The 19,307-nt window shown below is 46.6% G+C and overlaps 1 protein-coding gene across 1 annotated transcript in view; it reads left to right on the plus strand.

Moving 5' to 3' along the window:
- Positions 1-2,258: 2,258 nt before the first annotated feature.
- Positions 2,259-19,307, plus strand: part of RTN1 (reticulon 1) — a 118,647-nt gene continuing 101,598 nt past the window's right edge. Inside the window, exon 1 of the mRNA XM_039733017.1 lies at positions 2,259-3,060. Within this exon, the coding sequence (XP_039588951.1) occupies positions 2,892-3,060 (169 nt within the window). The 5' untranslated portion in view covers positions 2,259-2,891. The remainder of the gene's footprint in view (positions 3,061-19,307) is intronic.

The following is a 19,307-nucleotide window of genomic DNA, read 5'->3' on the forward strand; positions in this document are numbered from 1 at the left end:
AACAACAACAAAAACAACCCCCCCCAAACCACCCAACAACTTCAAGCCCAACCTTTGACCAATCAATGCCCTGTCAACCAAACCATGGAGTGCCACCTCCAGATATTTCTTGAACATCTCCACCACCTCCCTGGGCAGCCTCTTACAATGCTCAACAACCCTTTCCTTGAAGAAGTTGTTCCTGATGTCCAACCTGAACCTCTCCTGGTACAACTTGTGGCCATTTCTTCTTGTCCTGTCCCTTGTTCCCAGGGAGCAGAGCCTGAGCCCCCTTAGCTCTGTCCTTCTGTCAGGAGTTGTGCAGAGCCACAAGGTCCCTCCTGAGCCTCCTTTTCTCCAGGCTGAGCCCCCCAGCTCCCTCAGCTGCTCCTCATCACACTTGTTCTCCAGGCTCTTCCCCAGTCCCTTCCCTCCTGTTGAGCCCCTCAGGGTTTTTCTTGTCATGAGGGGCTCAAAACTCACCACAGGATTTGAGATGCAGCCTCCCCAGTGCCCAGCACAGAGGGACAATCATTTCCCTGGTCCTGCTGCCACATTTTTTGGTACAGACCAGGAGGCCATTGGCCTTCTCGATCACCTGGGCACTCTGCTGACTCCTGCTTGTCCCCGTTTCTACTCAGCAAGCAGAACACACAATCCACACTCTTCCTTCTCAGTGTTTTGCTGTAGTAACCCTGCCTTGTCCATGGAGCAGCCTCAGCCCATGATAACCCTTTGGTCTGCGGCCATGAATCATTCCCTGTGGCTGTGTGCACACATCCTGATGATGCTGCCTTATCACAAGGCCTTTGTGATGGCCCATTGCTCACACAGCAGAGCTGCCAGGGGCTCAGTGCTCTCACAGCCCTGCTCCTGAGAGCTTCAGTCCATTGCACACTCACACAGAGACTTGTGGGGCATCCCTGGGAGTGGATGCAAAGGAAAACTGAAACCTGAACAAGGATGTGCATTAAGAACTAGGGAAAAACATATTTTTAATACCATATTTTTATTATTAATTTCATTAATATCAGTGTTGATATCATCAGAATCTTGCTGAACTCATGATCAGGCATTGTATATGTCAAAAGGGGAAGCGTGAATTTGGAAAATTGATCTCCTTTGCTCATGAGGTAAACCCTGATGTTATGGGATGGGATTTGGCATTACAACCATGATGACTAAAATCATTGCTGCTGATGTGCAGCAAACATGTCCTACCTTGAAATAAAGAAATAAAGAAACTTTCATTAGCCTGGGCATGTTCTTGACTGTGAGGCTGGTGATGCCCTTGTCCCACTGCCCACAGAAGCTGTGGCTGCCCCATCCCTGGAAGTATTCCAGGCCAGCTTGGATTGGGCTTGGAGCAACCTGGGATAGTGGAAGGTGTCCCTGCCCTTGGCAGGGGGTGGAACTGGATGGTCTTTTCTCTCTTAAGTTCCTTAAATCCTAAACCATTCTATGATTCTCAGGCAGCAGCAGGACAGAGTGAGGATAAGGGTGGCAATTCCCTGGGAAGATAACACAAATGGAAATCCTCAAGACTACTTTTGAGGCTTTTCATCTTGTATTATGGTTTAATCCTGGATTTCCCCCCACCTTGTCTGGAAAAAGTGGAAACATGTTCAGTTTTCAAGCCCAAGCATAGGCTTGCTGTAGCTGGACAGGGTCTGAAGCCTGCCTAGGGATGCTGACATAGAGACCACAGCAGGAGATCCACTGCTGCAGCAGGCAGAGAGCCAGGTGGGAAAGGAATCTTCTGGCTGGGGCAATTACGCTCCACTTTGTAGCTTGACCTGTCGCATGACAAGAGAGAGGCCCTTCTGCGAGGCAGGGGATTTATTTCCTTGACCTGCCAGTGCCAGAACGCTGTGCAATGCAGGAACCATCCCATACCCTTCACCTGAGCCCATTTCCTCATCTCTAAAAGGACAGCAAGGAAACTTGTTCCTAGTTGACCTCAGAAGTGGCACAGATTGTGTGAAAGCAGAGACCCTGCCCTGTGCTTTCACCTTTGCTGTATCTCATCCTGCTGCTGCTCTCACTGACAACAACAAACCAACCCCCCCCCCAAAAAAAACCAAAAAAAACCCAAAAAAAAACCCAAAAAAACCCCCAACAAAACCCCAAAAAACCCCATTTCTCATTGCCCCGGTACACACATTACTTTCGTGAGGCAGTAAGCAAGCAAATATAATGGCACAGCAACAACAACAACAACAAAATCAAAATTAAAAAAAAAAAAAAAAAAGAAAAGAAACGAGAAATAAAAGGCCCCCCAGACACCTGCTGTGAGTTTATTTTGACAAGTGCCAATAAGCTGCGATCATGTCGCCGCGCGGCTGCAAGCAGAGAGGAGCCAGCCGCGTGAACAAACCCGGGGGCAGAGCGCGGCTTCCCTCGGGTTGGGGGCTGGCGGAGAGACGGGATCGGGCCGATTTTAGGGTGGGCTTGCGGGCAGCTCCCTGCCCTGCCGGTGCGGGAGGAGCCGGCTCTCCCGGCCCGGCTGCGGCGCCTGCGGGATGCTCTGAGCGCAGGGATGCGGAGGAGGGGGAATGCGGGAGGGGAGAGGGAGGCGTGTGCCTGCCTGCCCGCCTGCCAGGGGGCATTTCTTCCCTTCCCCGCACAAGCCGATGCCTACCCTGCCGAAGCAGTTAAACGGGGGAGAGCGGCAGCCCGGCTGGCAGCTCCCTGCCCTGTGATATGCCAGCCACAGGGTGACGCAAGGGCTGCGAGGCTCCGGCTAACAAGCCATTTCCACCTGCGTAACAAGCGCTAGCGGAGATACAGCGGCGGCGGCTCCCGCTCCGCGCAGCCGGCCAGAGCCCCAGCAGCAGCATCCAGCCCGGCGGCAGCGCAGCGCTCCCGCTGCATCCCCAGAGCCGGAGAGCAGCGGCCGCCTCGCAGGCAGCATGTCAGCCCCGCCGGACCCGCAGGAGCTGCTGCTGGCGGGCGCGGGGGTGCACTGGGCTGCGGACGGGGCTCCGCTGCGGGATGGAGATGGGGCTGAGCAGCGGGAGCAGCTGGGTTTCGGCTCCGCCAGGGAACACCCGCCCGTTGCCATGGCGACTGCATCCCCAGGTAAAAAGGAGAGGGGTACCCAGGGATGCTCAACAAAGGGGCCCTGGCAGCAGCGTCTCACCGTTGTCTCGTTGCTGAGGTTGTCTCTGTTTTCCTCCCAGCCTGGCTGCTTGGAAACATTGCCAGTTAGTGAGCGCATGTGGGGAAACAGAAAATAGCGAGGAATTGCGGCCTTTGCAAATAGTTATTTTTTGCTGATGTGGGGGAGGGGGGACGCAGGAGACAGCCAAGTTAAAAGCTCTTTGCAGTTTGTTAGGCACAAGACAACCAGATTTCAGGCAAATGTCGAAAGGCATTTGATTTCACCTGACTTGATGTGGATCTGTCCTCATTTGTCGTACACCTGTTCACATCTGGAGTGACAGATCTCAATGGACTTACTTCAGCTATTCCCTGTGCACCTGGAATTCCTGCATGGCCACTTATGTTATTTCAACATCCAGCTTTTAATGGTGTGCCTATTCTGAAGTGTTTGTACATTTTGTGCATGCTTTTGGGACTTGTTCATTTATTTGTGGACTTCTTGCTTGCTGTGTTTTCCACCTTTTGAGCACAGATGTGTGTTCGACTTCAGGTACATTCAGTTTAGGGTCTGCAGGTTCATTGATTTTCAGTTTATTTTTGGGATGTGTTCAATTTCCTTTGGTTTAGGGTTGCTTTCTTTACTAGGTGTATTAACAGCAGGTGTGTATCTGTTAATGGACCCCAGGAGGCTTCAGATCCCCATAGCTTCTGGTAGAAATGTTTGGGGAAAAATGACTCTCTTTCATTCTTGGTGACAATTCCCTACTTTCTTTCCCCCTGCTGTCTGTCAGAGAACCCAAAGAGCCAGAAACCCCAGCCCTGGGGGAGCTGATGCATCCCATCTCCCTGGGAAGTAGATGTTTCCATTACAGAGCCTGAAGCATTAAAGTTGTCTTGAGTAAGTTGAGGGTCAGGGCTGGGGACAGGAATCGATCTCTGTTATGCAATAGCTGCAGGAGCATTAGGAACTGCGTTTTTGGGCTGAGTCCCTTCTAATCCCCTCCAGTCAATCAGCACAAAGAGTATCTGGCCAGGAGCAGCCCAGTCTGTGTGGCTGTGTGTGTGTTCTGCTCATACCCACACGTGTGTGAGTGTGCGTGGTGCCCGTGTGCACTCCCGACACGGATGTGTCCCTGCTGCCTGCCTGTCTGTCTGTCTGTCTGCCTGATGTGACCGAGCTCGGGGGTAAAACAGGACCTAACACCCCGCAGCTGATGTGGGAAATGTTTTGCTGTGCTGTAGCTCTGGGCAGGCAGCTCGTCTGCTGATGTGCTGCTCATTCGCTGAGCTGAGTGTTGGGTTGTGAAACGTGACTTTCCACTGGAGGCAGAGGGCTGGGAATGCCAGGCTGTGGGAATGTGTGAAGAGGGGCAGGACTGGGGTCTCCAGGTAGGGCTGCCTCAACCATACAATGACACAAAGAAAGGGGGAAAAAGATCTTGTGAGCATATTTTTTTGTTCACTGGTGGATAAAAATGTGGCCATGCTGAATCTCAGCATACAGAACAAAGAGGGGTGGTCTCTTAAACTGTGTAAAACACCATTAAATGGAATCACTGTGGAACTGCTTGCAATTAATGAAGGCTTCTTCAGGCTTGACATGGCTGTAGATGTACATTTAGAGAAGGCTTAATAGACAGATGGAAAGAAAAGAAAAAGAAGGAAAAGAAAAAGAAGAAAAGATTAAAAAAAAAATTTCAGCTTTTGGAATCCTCTGCAAAGGGGTTTTAGACATGGTTGTTTGCTTGTGCCAAACTGTGGCAAGGTGGAGGCAAAGTGAGTGATAAAGATATTTTTTTGGTGTTTGCTGGCTGTGGACTCTCAGGCTGTCAAATCAGCAGTACTGTAAGAGTAGTATCGTGCTTTAGACATTTCCCATTTTGTTTTCCCTGTTCAATAAAGAACTGTTGTGTGGCTGTGTGCGTGTCTGGCCGACCATGGCAGGCAGAGCAGCATCCCAGGCAGCGCAGCCCTGCAGTCTCCCTCTGTTTGTGCCTGCAGCAGCTGTATTTCTGTGCCACACTACCTAGAGAGCCACGACTCCCGCCCCCTTCACCGGGGGAAGTAAATAATTTCCTTGTTCTCTCTGTGTGACTAAGTATTCATAAGTTTCTGAATAAGAAGACTGTCATATTGTTGAATATCTGAAACTGTCAAGCTTTTCTGAAAAGTCTTTATTTCTCCTGTTCAGAGAGAGATTCCTGCCTGTTCCTAAGCCATAGGAATGGACCCAGTAGGAGATACACAGCTCCAGCTTTTTTACAACACTGCCATAAACTCAAACACTTCTGACACAATGGGCTGTCTGGGGACACTTTAGACAAGGAGCAATCCATCCAAACAAGAGTGAACTGGACAGAATAATTCTCAGGTAGCTTCCCAGCTCGTCCTGTGTTCCTCCACACCTGTCAGACCGGTCTTTTTTTTTTTTTTTTCTTTCCTTTTTTGTGAAAACCGTGGTTATGCTTTCTGAGGCAAGAGCAGGGTCTGGAGTCTGGGAGATTCTTTCAGCATGAAAATATATAGGGGGAATTTATCACAGGTTGTGCAGATATTTTTTTTATACAACCTAAAAATTTGTAAACTTTCCCTGATCTTGGCTTTTGTTTTAAGTTTGAAAACCAGCCAGGGATTGTTGAAAGGTTCAGGAATATTTTCAAGCTGGCCGTGGGCCCGGCTTTGAGCCAAGCTGGCTTTGTGTCAAAACCTGGTGAGTGGTTTCTGAATGATGAAAAGCAATGGATTTCACTCCCCATTCTTTGGATCAACCAAAATCAGTAGTGATTGAGACTGCAGAAAAAAATTCCCACGAGGAGTGGAAAGCTCAGAGATTTCTCAAGCAAAGTCTGGGCAACAGGGAGCTGCAGATCCCTCATCAGCCTCTCCTCTTGCAGGGCTCCAATGAAGATAAACTCCAGTAGCTTCTGATCAGAGATAAGACTGTTTCTCTTGCTTTTTTCCTTGGCCCCTGAATTTTGCTGAAAATGTCTCTCTTCCTCAACGTTTTCTTCCTTCCCAAAAATGAATTTGGTTCAGGGTGAGAGGACCTTGCAGGCAGCTCTTGTGAGGACTGGTGAGGGAAGCAGTCCTGAAGGGCTGGTGAGGAATTACATGTTGGTGAAGAGAGCCCCATGTCACCCAACACACCATCTGGTCACAGATTCTGTTATTTTATTTTTATGCACCAACAGTGATTAAAGTCCCTGGAGAGGAATTATTTCCAAAAATATTACACAGGCTAACAGGCATTCCCCAGGATAAATACATATGGTTTCCTCCAGAGAAATGGCAAAATGGTAGAATGGACTGTACCTCCATGCTGGACGTGTTCTTCGGGGAAAAAAATAGCAGGGAAAGGGCAGGAACTCATAAAAATGGTGATTCCTGTGTAAGGATCTGGGAAATTTCATGCAGCCTGGTGCATGGGTGGGTGTCTGCAGGGTGATAGATCACTGGTGTCGTGCCCCCGTGTCCATGCAGCTGAGATTAGAGAGCTGCCAGCTCCTGCTCACTCCAGGCCTTCAAAGTCCCTGGAGAGGAATTATTTCCAAAAATATTACACAGGCTAACAGGCATTCCCCAGGATAAATACATATGGTTTCCTCCAGAGAAATGGCAAAATGGTAGAATGGACTGTACCTCCATGCTGGATATGTTCTTCAGAGAAAAAAATAGCAGGGAAAGGGCAGGAACTCATAAAAATGGTGATTCCTGTGTAAGGATCTGGGAAATTTCATGGGTGGGTGTCTGCAAGGTGATAAATCACTGGTGTCGTGCCCCCATGTCCATGCAGCTGAGATTAGAGAGCTGCCAGCTCCTGCTCACTCCAGGCCTTCAGAGAGGCCACAGCATCAGGACATCCCTGGCAATCCTGGCTCATTTCCAGCTGCCTCCAAAGCCAGGTCACATGTGGGGTCCAGCTGCCCAAAGGAGAGGAGGCCAGTGCCACAGGGGATGGCATCAATAACTGGGACATGTCTACGGGGACACGATGGGATGGTGAATATGGCCTGTGGGAACCCTCCTGGAACAGCATCCAGGGGCTGGCTGGGGTCCCCTGGGGGATCACCAGCCTGGTGCATGGGTGGGTGTCTGCAGGGTGATAGATCACTGGTGTCGTGCCCCCGTGTCCATGCAGCTGAGATTAGAGAGCTGCCAGCTCCTGCTCACTCCAGGCCTTCAGAGAGGCCACAGCATCAGGACATCCCTGGCAATCCTGGCTCATTTCCAGCTGCCTCCAAAGCCAGGTCACATGTGGGGTCCAGCAGCCCAAAGGAGAGGAGGCCAGTGCCACAGGGGATGGCATCAATAACTGGGACATGTCTACGGGGACACGATGGGATGGTGAATATGGCCTGTGGGAACCCTCCTGGAACAGCATCCAGGGGCTGGCTGGGGTCCCCTGGGGGATCACTGGTGTGGAAGCCCTGTGCTCGTGGGAATAGAGCAGCCATTTGGTGTGTGCCAGCGAGGGACTCAGAGCTGCTTGGATGAGGCAGATGAGCTGAGGAACAGCCTCTGCCTGCTGAGGAGCAGGGGGAGACCAAATCCCAGGAGTGCTTCATGCTCTGATAGGAGCAGATATAACACAGAAGACCGTGAGGGGTGTTGGCTCCCACTGCTCCATGATGAGGACAATCTAATGTCAGTGCTTTAAGTAAAGACCATTTAAAAAACCCTCTCTAATCCCCGTGATTTGTAGAGGCTGGGTTTGAAGGTATGTGCTGTGTACCCAAATGGTCTCACCATGAGATACCCACCAACCCAAGCCTCTGCCTGCAAGGGACTGCAGTGAGGAGCTCCTGCCAGAAGCCTCAATTTGCATGGATAATGCTGCACCAGTGAATCTCTGTTTATGGTTTCTCTCCAGTTATGGCAGCTTTGCACCTCAGCATGAAAGAGATTTCTGGTGGTTTTCAGGCAGGTTGAGAGCCCCGTGGTTCACCCGGGTGGAGAGAAGCAGGCATGGACATGAGTGTCTGCACTGCTTGGGTTTGGCACTGTCACTTCTTGGGATGTCAGATCATGGACAAATGCAGCAGATTCCCCAAGAGAAATGGCTCTTTGTGGCCTTGCCACCCTTCCCAGGTGTTGCTGTAGGAAGATCTCCCCAAACATCCATAGCAACATGCTGCTCAAAGCCAGCACACTGGAAAGGCCAAGACCCAAAGCCTAATTTTTCAAGTTGCTGTAGAAAAGCCTTGATATGGTGGATCCACTGATCCAAGCATGACACAGGGGAGCCTCAGCAGGTGTTTGGAAATATGTCCTGAAGTGCCAGGCAGTCCTGCTCAGATTGACCCACCTGAGGCCAGATTTAGTCTCACTTTGGAAGAGTATATATTCATGCCAAGTCTGCTATCAACATTTTAGTCCTTTCTGATTTAGAGAACTGAATTTACTTTTTCCTCTGCTGTCTGGATTAGCCACTCACAGCTTCTGATCTACTGCTGTGAGTGAAGGGGACACAGATCATTTGGTGGAGGTTCTCCCCATTCCCTGGTGTTTTGTTAGTGCAAGCAGATTTTGCAGAGGGACAGAAACAAAGCGGATTTCTTCTTGGATCTTTCTGTTCTTGTAATCCTCATAAAGCTTGAAAAAGTAGCCTAAACCAACAGTTAGCCATCCAAAAAAAAAAATCCTGTTGAAGTACCATCCTTTATTCTCACTTGGGTAAAGTTGGAGCAATGGCTCCTGTCGGGCTTTTCCAGAATTGCTCTGCATTTGGGGTGCTCTCAGAGGTGCCTAAAACTCCTGGCATAAAATCTGTGCAGCAGTGTAGTACCCAACTCCATGCAGATCAAAATGCAGCTGGTTTTTCCCTATTCCTCACAGGGATGCAGATAGTTCTGCCTGCTTTTACAATGCTCTGCATTTTACTGCCACGCTGATGAATTTCCTTCAGCCTTCAGGGCTGCAACTGGGTTGAGGAAGAGGATGAGGCAGATGAAAGAGTAAAGTAGTACCAGGGAGGGTGACTCACCTGCCTTATTTTAACCTTCATCACTCAGTAATGAAATGTTTTATTTATAGATGAGGAACTGAGGGGGAGAGTTTGGGGAGGAGGAGAATGGTGTGGAGAGGAGAGGCTTTGGATGTCCCAGTTACTGCAGGTGTTGGATTTTGTGAGTTGCAGTATTTTCTGGGCTGTGAATCTCCCCTGGGCTGGGTAGTTCATTATCTCTCACTGCTGCCAGGGTCCCAGCAGACACATCTGTCTCCTTTTTCCTTCAGCTCTGGAAATGCCACTCAATGACATGTCTTATGCCTTGTTTTTACCATAAAACCTGTACTGTGCAGGTGTCAGTCTGTCTGGGGACAGCAGCCCCAGAAAACGCCTGCATGTTGTCTCTGTTTCAGTCCTCCCAGAAAAGTCTGGGCAGATCCCAGGTCTGTTTAGCACTCACACACCTTCCCACGAGGGACCCTGCCCAGCTGTGTGGCCTGGATTTGGCCAGGATGCTCAGGACTAGAGTTAGGCTCTGCTTCCAGCCCTGAGGTCTGAGTTCACCCCGAGATCTAATTATTTACTGCACAAGAGTGTTAGCTCCAAGTTCCTGAAACAACCAAGGAGTTGTGCTGCAGGTTTACATCTCAGCTCACAAACTCCATCAACAGGGAATGGAGTTTTTAAATGGGTGACTTCTTAGGAATTTCCCTCAGTCTCCCTCCTTAGAAGCTGGTGCCTGTAAAATGGGCCAAGTACGCACCGAGATTTTTCATTTTTAATGTAGCATTTGTGTCTGTTCTTCATGTGCCATTCTCCTACTTCTAAATCAGGATTGCTTTCACAATTTTGGAGGTTCTTGTTTTTCTTAAGTTGTTTGCTGTTTGCTTGTTTTTTTTTCAAAAGAGAAGGTGGCCTCCACATGGCAAACCATGTTTCAAATAATGAAGCATTATTTGTAATTAGTTTTCTAATTTAGGAGAAGCTGTAGAGTTGGCATGATTCAGCACTCAGGAGCACACCTCACATTTAGTGTTCTTTTTTTTTAAGACATTTCTGATTTATGGTCAGTCTGTTCCTCCAAGAAACCTTCAACAGTGAGAATAAATTCTTGGCACTCACCTGCAAGGCAAGACTTGAAATAGAGAGAACCGTAATCATCTATTTCAGTCCTCCTTGTTTCAATGAAGTATTTAAGATTCTAATTTTATGGAACGTAAGTGCATTCTTTACAGTTATTAAAATTAAGATGGTCTTAAGTATATGCATAAAGGTGAGAATGTTTTGTTTAATTTAGGGATAAATGAGGTAGAAGATATATCATGTATAAATTGGCTTTATTACCCATTAGACCAGACTGCTTCAGGACACTTGCATGTAAAATGGGAGCACCAGCACTTACCCATCTCATTACAGCACTGTGAAAATTAACCTTTAAAGAGATCAAAAACTTTGAATGAAAATCATAATCATGTTGCTGTAGTTTATTTTGATCTATCATGTGCTTCTAGGTGAGAATAAAAATTGTTAGAAATGACTACATCCTTCATAAGCCTGTCACTTTCAAATATTGAGGTGTTACCTCACAAACATTGGCTTTGTGCTTTAATATTCGTTAAGAGAGGGCTTTCCCACCTTTATTTAAATAACAGCTGATGAAAGAGTTACTTGCATATTTCTCTCACTGCTGTTATGAGTCGCCTGCCCTTGATGCAGCCTCCTGCTATCATGAGATCTGGTGTGAGGAAAGGTAGCTGCTCCTTCAGAGATGATTTGGACACAATTGCCATTAACAGCTGCAGATTTCCACCATCCCTCCCTCAGCAGTGGCTCCCATCCTGGATGCAGGGCTGCACTGGGGTGCAGGAGGTGATGGGGCAGGGAAGATGCTTTCTGCACCAGGGTGACTCTGCAGACCTGCAGAGTTATGTCAGCTCGAGGCTTTTCTGTGCCATTCAGGACATGAGTTATGGCTTATTTTTCAGCAGTGCTGAATTTATTAACTGCAGCTGATTTATTGCCTGTAGCTTTAAAGACATTGAAGGGACTTATTAACTGCGGCCAGTAAAAAGCAAATGCATGGGGCAGCCTTGTCAGGCTGGAAACTTTCTGGCTTCCAGTCCCTCAGGATCTTGTGCTTCTCATCTCTGAGGGTTTATTTTGTTTTGTTTTTCTGTCCAGATTATCAGTGATATCTTGGGTGCACATGTGGGTGCCCCTGGGTGAGCCCTGTGGCTGAGAAAGAGGAAACACCAAGTCTGGCCAGGGCTTTGTAGCCCAAACACAGCCCTGGATGCCGTCCTTCACCCCGCTGGAGCCCTCATGGACATTTCAAAGGCACAAATGCAGAAGTTACAGATCCAAATGACATCCCCAGCTTTCCCTGCACTGCATTAGTCACTGGCTGCGTGACCAAAGAAAAATCCTCACCCTGGGCAGGCTCTGCAGCACAGCACAGCTGTGCACAGAAGGGCTGCAGACAGCCTGAGCCATCTGAGATTCTGCTGATGTTCTGCTGCTGAGCCTGGGCTCCTCCACAGCTCCCAAAACACTCAGGGGCACCTGTGAAAGAGCTGCTGGAGGGACAGACTCCAGCAGTTCTTTCTTCTTCTCCTGCATTTAAGGGTTGTGATTGATGTCTTGTGAAGGCTGACCTAGAACAGAGGCCAGACAGAGCTAAAGAACAAAGCAGGGATTTATTGAAAGGCCTCAATGGATCCACCTTGGGCAGCACAAGAGCCCAGCCAGGGTTACACCCAAGATGAACCAAAATGGTCACAAAATGGATGACTGGTCATGGGGTCTCTCACTTTTATAAATTCTGGTCCATTTGCATATTGGAGTTAATTGTCCAATTACAGCTTTAGGTTATGAAGCTTATCCCATCCTTCCTGTTTTTTTCTCTTCAGTCCCCATTGTTTGTGCTCTTGGGCCTGAGATTTGGATAATTTGTCCTTGGTCCCCAGCTAGAGAAGGAATTGTTTTGTCTCCCTACTCTGAAAAGAGCTCACCATCTCCTAATATGAAGCTCAGAAGTACACAGTAAAGCAGCAGCAATCTGAAAATTATAAAAGCTAAAACCTGAGGCATCATAATCAGCAAGAGAGTTCTGCCATTCACAGTCCTAATCCATCCCCTAAGTAGGGGCTTACTCCCCCACAAACATCATTTTGCCTCTCAGGAAGGTGGGGACTCCCTCACCCCACACAGGGTTTGGTGCACATGTAACCAGCAGAGCAGCTCTGCTTGGAAATGGTTTTAATGCCAAGCTCCTGGGCAGGCAAAGGGCTGGATCCTGAGCACAGCTTAAAGGTTGCTCTAAATCTGCCAGCACAGTTCAGGTGCTCACCTGTATCCAGGTGCATCCCTCTCCCTGTGAGAGGCACCGAGGCCAGGGCAGGGCTGGGAGGTGAAACCGGCAGCCAGCAGAGCTGGGGATCGGTGTCTCATCCCTGCTCTCTCTGTGGAGCAGCATTCCATGGGCTTTGTGGGAGGGGGAACGAGCTTTCACAGCTCCCAGCTCTCCCCTGGCTGCTGGAGCACAGAGGGGTCTGAATCCCAATCAGATTTAATTGGCTCTTTCCCTTGATGTCCTTAATGCAGGGGTAAAAAGGGATGCACTTGCTGCTCACGTGCAGGGCAGATGTTTTGCATTTCGTGATATTTTCATTCCTGTTGACTTCAGCAGCGGAGCACGACGCAACACGCTGGAAATGAAATGTGCACTCAGCTGAGCTGGAGGCTGAGCTGCCCGTGCAGGTGTGGCTGTGTGATAGCAGCAGCAGTCATTTCTTATTTGCACACTGATTTTAGAAAAACGGGAAACGTCTCCTCCCGCTCCTTATGAAAGTTACAAAAATGTGTATTGCAGCTTTTTCATCCTCTCTTTAGTGCTCATCTCTAGGGATGTAGCATGTTGCTGAGTTGGGGTTTTTTGGTATTTTTTCCTTTTGTTACAAAGGTTTATAGCTTTGGTAAACATTGAGCAAACGCTCTAAACTGCAATATTGCTGTGCACTAAATTTGAATTGAGACAGTTGTCTTTGATGTAGGGCTAACCTAAAGCTGAGGCTGATTCCTCTCTTTTGCAGCTTTTGCAGTTCTTCAAAAAAAGACATAATGCAGCATTTATGTAGTTGCTGATTTCTCTACTGCTCTAGCAAATTATCACTGGAGTGGAATGTAGAATTGATTCCTCAGAATTTCCTGGTTGTCCTGAAAGTCTCTGTTTATAATTTGTGATTATCAGAGCTTAATTAGCTTGTAGAAAAAGTGTTGGGCCCAAGGGTGATGCTCCAAGATGATGTGTGAGAGTTAAAATCCCAGAGGAGTCACCTTCTCTGAACACATAATTTATGGGAAAAATAAAATAAAATAAAATAAAATAAAATAAAATAAAATAAAATAAAATAAAATAAAATAAAATAAAATAAAATAAAATAAAATAAAATAAAATAAAATGGGTTTGGAAGTTCTGGGTAGTAGCTCTATTTATCACTTTAACTAGGAAATCCTTATAGCAAATTGGCTGGTAAGTGGCATCTTTATTGCATGTAAGAGAGGATTTTTGTAGATTCTTAGTGTTTTAGGTGGTATTTATTCTTCCATGTAAAAAGTTCTGTGAATGTTTAATGAGGGTATATTGCACACAGGACTGAAAAGTCAAACAAGCAATTAATTGATTGCATGGACAGATGTGGAGTCATTAAGTAAAACCTGGATTACTTTTACATGGATGAAATAGGAACTCTGCCTATGAAAATGCATACCTACCTCTGCTGCCAGGAGAAAAGACTGAATTTCCTGAAATTTAAATTTTTTTTAGAAATTTGTCATCAGACAAAAAAATCCTTTCCACAAGAGATACATAGATTAAAATAGTATTAATGAAAATAGTGAAATCTTAGAAATAAGTGCATATATTTTCAAATTATTCTCAGATCAATTCATGTTTCACCTTATTTGTCTGGCAGCAGTGTTTAGAAAAGTACCTTTGCTTTTATAGGAAGGCATTTATTCCAAATATACATAAATTCCATTTCAAATGCACTAATTCCAGCCTGCAAAGTTCTTTATTCTATTTTAGAATTGCCATGTCATGTACAATTTTTTCTGCTGTGTTTTTTATTTTTTTCCCACTACCCCAAAAAATACCACTGGAGATTATAGAGGATTATCAGAGCAGTTATCGTAGTAAAAGCCAGTTGCCATTTTGGGAATATTTTTTTTTCCCCTCCAAGTCCTTTTGACATTAGCCTTTATAATTCGGTGCTGTGTAGTAGAAGTTCAGGTTGGAGCTGAGGAGACAGGCCTGGGGATTAATGCTGTGTGAAATAAATGCAATCTCCCTCCACTCTGAACGTGCTAAGCAGACCATGCATAATCCCTGGAATATTTGGTGGATCTGCCAGGCCTTGAAGATGGCATTTGTAATATCTGTCTAGCTACATGTATTTTTACATCTTGTCCCTCCCTGTGCCATCCAAACTCTATTTAAAAGTGAGGAGAGGAGGCTGAACAAAGAGTGAGAAGCAAACCATTCCTAGGAGGGGATTTTAGAGTTTGGGCTTCTTTTTTCCACCCCCCTCTCTCTGCTGTTTCTTTTTAATGAATCGTTCTTCTAACCCACCTTAAATTGAGCTTCTAGCATGCTGGATGTTTTGCAGATGAATCATACTGTGCACTGCACTTATGCATATCTGCTGTGCAAGTACACTGTCAGCTTGTATTTGATAACCTACCAGCAAGCAGGATCTTTTTTTATGGAGTCTTGGGATGCTAACGTTGTTCTCCAAGTGAGAATAATGCAGCCACTGTTAATAAATCAGCCTGGGTCTGGGGATGTCTCACCACTTTCACTGCATCCTTGATTAGCATTATCCTCAGAGGTATAAATTAAAGAGGAAAATATATAATCTGGGAAGCTTTCCAGCATCATCTTTGAAAATGAGAGCTCAGTGCTTTGCTGGGATTTCTTTGGTGGAGGAATGGTAATAGCAAAGCTGAAGATGTGCCCTGATTGCACCCTAAAGAGTAGGAAGATGTACAGAATAGCTTATTTTTTTTTTCTTTGTCATCAAGATAATTTCTGATGTGATCTGCACTGGTGAACAATTTTCTACACGGTTCTGTGAACTGATCCCAGAAGTGCACCTTTAGTTGCTCCATTTTCTACTACTTGTTCCCTTTGTCTGACATCTGCATAAAACCTGGAGCACGGTTTCCCACCTCAGCCTCAGCCAGCTGTGGGCACAGCCCCTCTGAGACTCTGGCCAAAGCTTGAACTTCAGCAGTAAAGGCTTCAGGAATTTCTTCTGACTGTTCCTACAAGGTGTCACCACAGCTGGATGGTAACTCCTGACACCTCCCTCCCTGCCAAGGGAAGAAAACTGTGCTGCAGAATGTGCTGATTTGCAAAAGCAAAAAAAAAAAAATTCACAGGGAGGGTTGATTTTTGCAATGTTCCAGCTGTGCTAAATGAGCAGAAAGGGGAGTTTTCAGCATATCAGCAACATCTTGGAAATGGAAATGCCACATCTTCCAGCACTTTCTGAATAAGTTTTCCCCTTCCCTGCCCATAATCCACTCAGCATTGACTGGAACTAGGAGTCTGGCATGACTTGTGCTTGGAGTTTTGCTGTACAATGTCTTTGTTTCTATTTGCTTTCCCTCGGCCAGCTCTCTGCCAACATGTCTCTTTGCTTTCCAAGAGATGGCAAAAAGCACAGAAGGCAAGACAAAGCTGTTGTTCCTCAGGTTGCCTTCTGGGGAAGCAAAAGATACCTTTATTACGATTTTCCTGATGGAACATCTGACCCACAGGGTGGTGGAAGGTCTTACAAAAAGCCCCCAGGAGCTGCATTGGAACTCAGCCTGGGTCTGATGAGGTCTGGGCAGTACCAGGCTTCTCCAAAGAGGTTTTTGCTTCATCATCAGTGACTCAGTTTACAGGGCCTTTCAGGCTGAGACTCCTAAAAGTCATTCCTCTCCCCTAAAAAAAATGTAGGACAGTTATTTTTACTTAGCTCCTGAAGATAGTTAATTTTTTTCCTGCATGTTATCACTATTAAATTAATATTGAGGATATTTAGTTATGTTTTACAAAGACATTCACCCTTCCAGCTCAACAAAATAGAGGGAATACCATGTGTTATTTGCCAGCTCTACTGACTTTGGTAGATTTGCTGAAGCAACGTGTTTCAACATTTCCAGACATTTTTCCTGTGGAGCTTTCTCTTCCATAGAATGGTTTTCTGTTTCCCCTTGATTTGAGATGAAAAGAAAATTGAAAATAATATGAAATTTTCCCACAGGACAGAATTTCTTTTGCAATAGCTTAGCTTCTAGGTAATGTCAGGAATAACACAAACCACTGTGATCAGTGTGCTTAATTTCAACTCTGCATTTATGACTTATTCCTTGACATTTCTGTCTGAAGAATAATGACATAAACCCACTATTCTCAGCTTGGAAATACCCATTAAAACTGAGAGCTACTGCAACAGCAAGTAGGGTTTGTGAGCATCTATTTAATGCAGTCAACAGGGCTGTGACCTTGGTTTTCTGTCACTGAAATGAAATTGCCTCCTGGTCCAGCCCATCTCATGGCTGTAACACCAACCAGGTTATTTTTTCCTTATGGCAGATGACTTTGCCAGCACTGTGGTGAGGAAGGCAAGAAGTGTTCCCCAAGTCAGCAGCTGCCCAGGGTCCTTGGATTTCAATAATTATAATGGAATCACAAATTACAGAATAGGTTGGGTCGGAATGGGTCTTAAAGACCACCAAGTTCCAGCTCCCCTGCCATGGCAGGGACACCTTCCACTATCCCAGGTTGCTCCAAGCCCTGTCCATCCTGGCCTTGGACACTTCCAGGGATCCAGGGGCAGCCACAGCTTTTCTGGGCACCCTGTGCCAGGGCTTCACACCCTTACAGCAAAGAATTTCTTCATAATATCTGACCTAAACCTACCCTCCTTCAGCTGAAGGCCATTCTTCCCTGTCCTATCACTGCATACTCTTGTCCAAAGTCCCTCTCCAGCTCTCTTGGAGTCCCTTTAGGCACTGGAAGGGGCTCTAAGATCTCCCTGGAGCCTTCATTTCTCCAGTCTGAGCAGCCCCAACTGTCTCAGCCTGTCTTTATAGATGTATTCCAGACTTGTGGTAGCTCTCTGCTGGACTCATTCCAACAGGTCAACATCATTATATAGTGCTCCTTCTTTACTCACTTAAAAATGTGACTTGCCTGCTGATGCCAAGCAAAGGAATTAAAGTGAGGGAAGACAGCAAATGAAACTCTTTCTTCTTAGTCTCTATACAAGAGTTTCCTTTTGGAAAAGCCCTCCCCTTCTCAAGCTGTGGGAGCAGGAAAGCAGTGCAGCTCCCCATGAGTGGGAAGTGAAGCCTTTAGGAGCCATCAGGTTCCCTTTCCCGACCCTGAACTTGGAGCTGCAACAACTGCACCCTCAGATTTCCTGTGCTTCTTGTTTTAGTCAGCTTTACAGAAAAAATTTAAAAAATATTCTATTCCAGAAGTTTTCAACCAATTCAGTCCCATTCAGCTGGATGACTGCAACTGCTAGAGCAGGTAAAATCCAAAATTTACCAGGAGTCCTCCTGCCTGCTTCCAGCACCAGGTGTCCCAGGCTTTAGTAACTTTTAGAAACAGAGAGCCAGATGTGAGCAAAAAACATACTGAGCAAAGAACCTGCAGAATTGCTCACTCAGATTTCCAGTTACAACTGCTCTGCTGTGCCAGGCACAAGCCAGTTTCTGAGAAGATTAATTAAAGAAGCTGGTTTCTAACCTTGTGCAGCATGAAGTTGAGAGGGAAAGGGGTGTTTGCTCTTGGTGCTTGGTGAAACTGACAGGAGAAATGAACTACACTAAAAATCAGTGCAGGCAGAAGGGTAAAATTGTGTAAATTACACAGGAGTGTCAGTCCAGGTCGGCATGGAGGGGGAAATGGATGGCAAGAAAAGAAATCCAAACTCTCAAAGAGTTTGGATTTCTCAAGGAATGGATTTCTCACCAGTTTATGAAGGGATATAGTGACAGGGGTTAAGTTTATAAATTCAGCAGATGCCTTTTTGTCCACGTCTCCTGTGCTCACAAGATCTGGAGGCGAAGTTTTCCTGCAAAACCATCTCCCCCCAGCCTTTGTTCAGTTGGAGCAATTAACATAATTGCATTTAAAAAAAGCCTTTGAATGCATTTTTGTTTCTCAGTTATTTCTTTCAGTCAATTGAAAGGGCTTGAAATCCCCATTCTTCAAAGCACAGACAGATCTGTTGAGCCTTTCACCATGTGAGTAGTACCTGGAGGAGTGCTGAGCTACAGCAGGAGTGTGAGTTCACTCTCCAGACCCTTGGAAGCTGGCTGAGCTCTCCTAACTCCTACATCTAGGACTGGGAAACCACAAGGAAGACCATGAAAAAGCAGAATGGTCTTGGCCACCTGTATAAACATTCAGAATAAACAGGAGGAGGTCATGCAGGGACAGGGCACCTCAGCAGTCAGAGCCAGCTTCTCAAACTGGGATGGGAATCCCCAGATGAATCCATCAGGGAAGGACTGGGGTGCTGAGGGTCACAAGCCAAACCCTAACCACCACAGGCTGCAAATCTTGTGCTGTTTTGCTGTTGCTAAACAGCAGGTGCCAGGCTGAGATGTGGTGATGTTCTTTTGACGTGCAAGATGCAATAAATGGCCTGGGGATGAGCGTGTGTCTAGTCTGGAACACAACACATCAGGAGCAATGCAGAAAACCCAGAGGAGAGGCACCAGAGTGATCAGATGTCAGGGAAATACAGCTTAGGAGGCGAGATTGAAAGAACTAGGCTTGTTCTGGTTCTGGAAGTTCTGGAATCGTCTGCCCGGGGAGGTGGTGGAGTCACCATCCCTGGGTGTGTTTAAAAGCCTGGGTGTGGCACTGGGTGCCAGGGTTTATTTGAAGTGTTGGGGCTGGGTTGGACTCGATGATCTTGAAGGTCTCTTCCAACCCAGTGATTCTGTGAATTCTGTTTAAGCTAAAAGTGAGAATCACTGGGGCGCCAAACAAGATCAGTCTCTAAGTGCTTTGAGTTCATGAAAGCCCAAGCAAAGAGCCTGACTCAACCCAATCTCCAGAAATGTGTGCAGCTTCAGCTGCAATATTCAAATTAAACATTTGGAAAAAACCCTGGGAGAATGTGGACCTGTGGAACAGAGAAACCCAGGTTGCTGGGTGGGTGGTGGCTGCAGTGGTGCTGGAACGAGCAGTGCAGAGGGACATCAC

This window comes from Passer montanus, unplaced genomic scaffold, assembly GCF_014805655.1.
Source record: "Passer montanus isolate IOZ18808 unplaced genomic scaffold, ASM1480565v1 scaffold82, whole genome shotgun sequence".
In the NCBI taxonomy this organism is placed as follows: domain Eukaryota; kingdom Metazoa; phylum Chordata; class Aves; order Passeriformes; family Passeridae; genus Passer; species Passer montanus.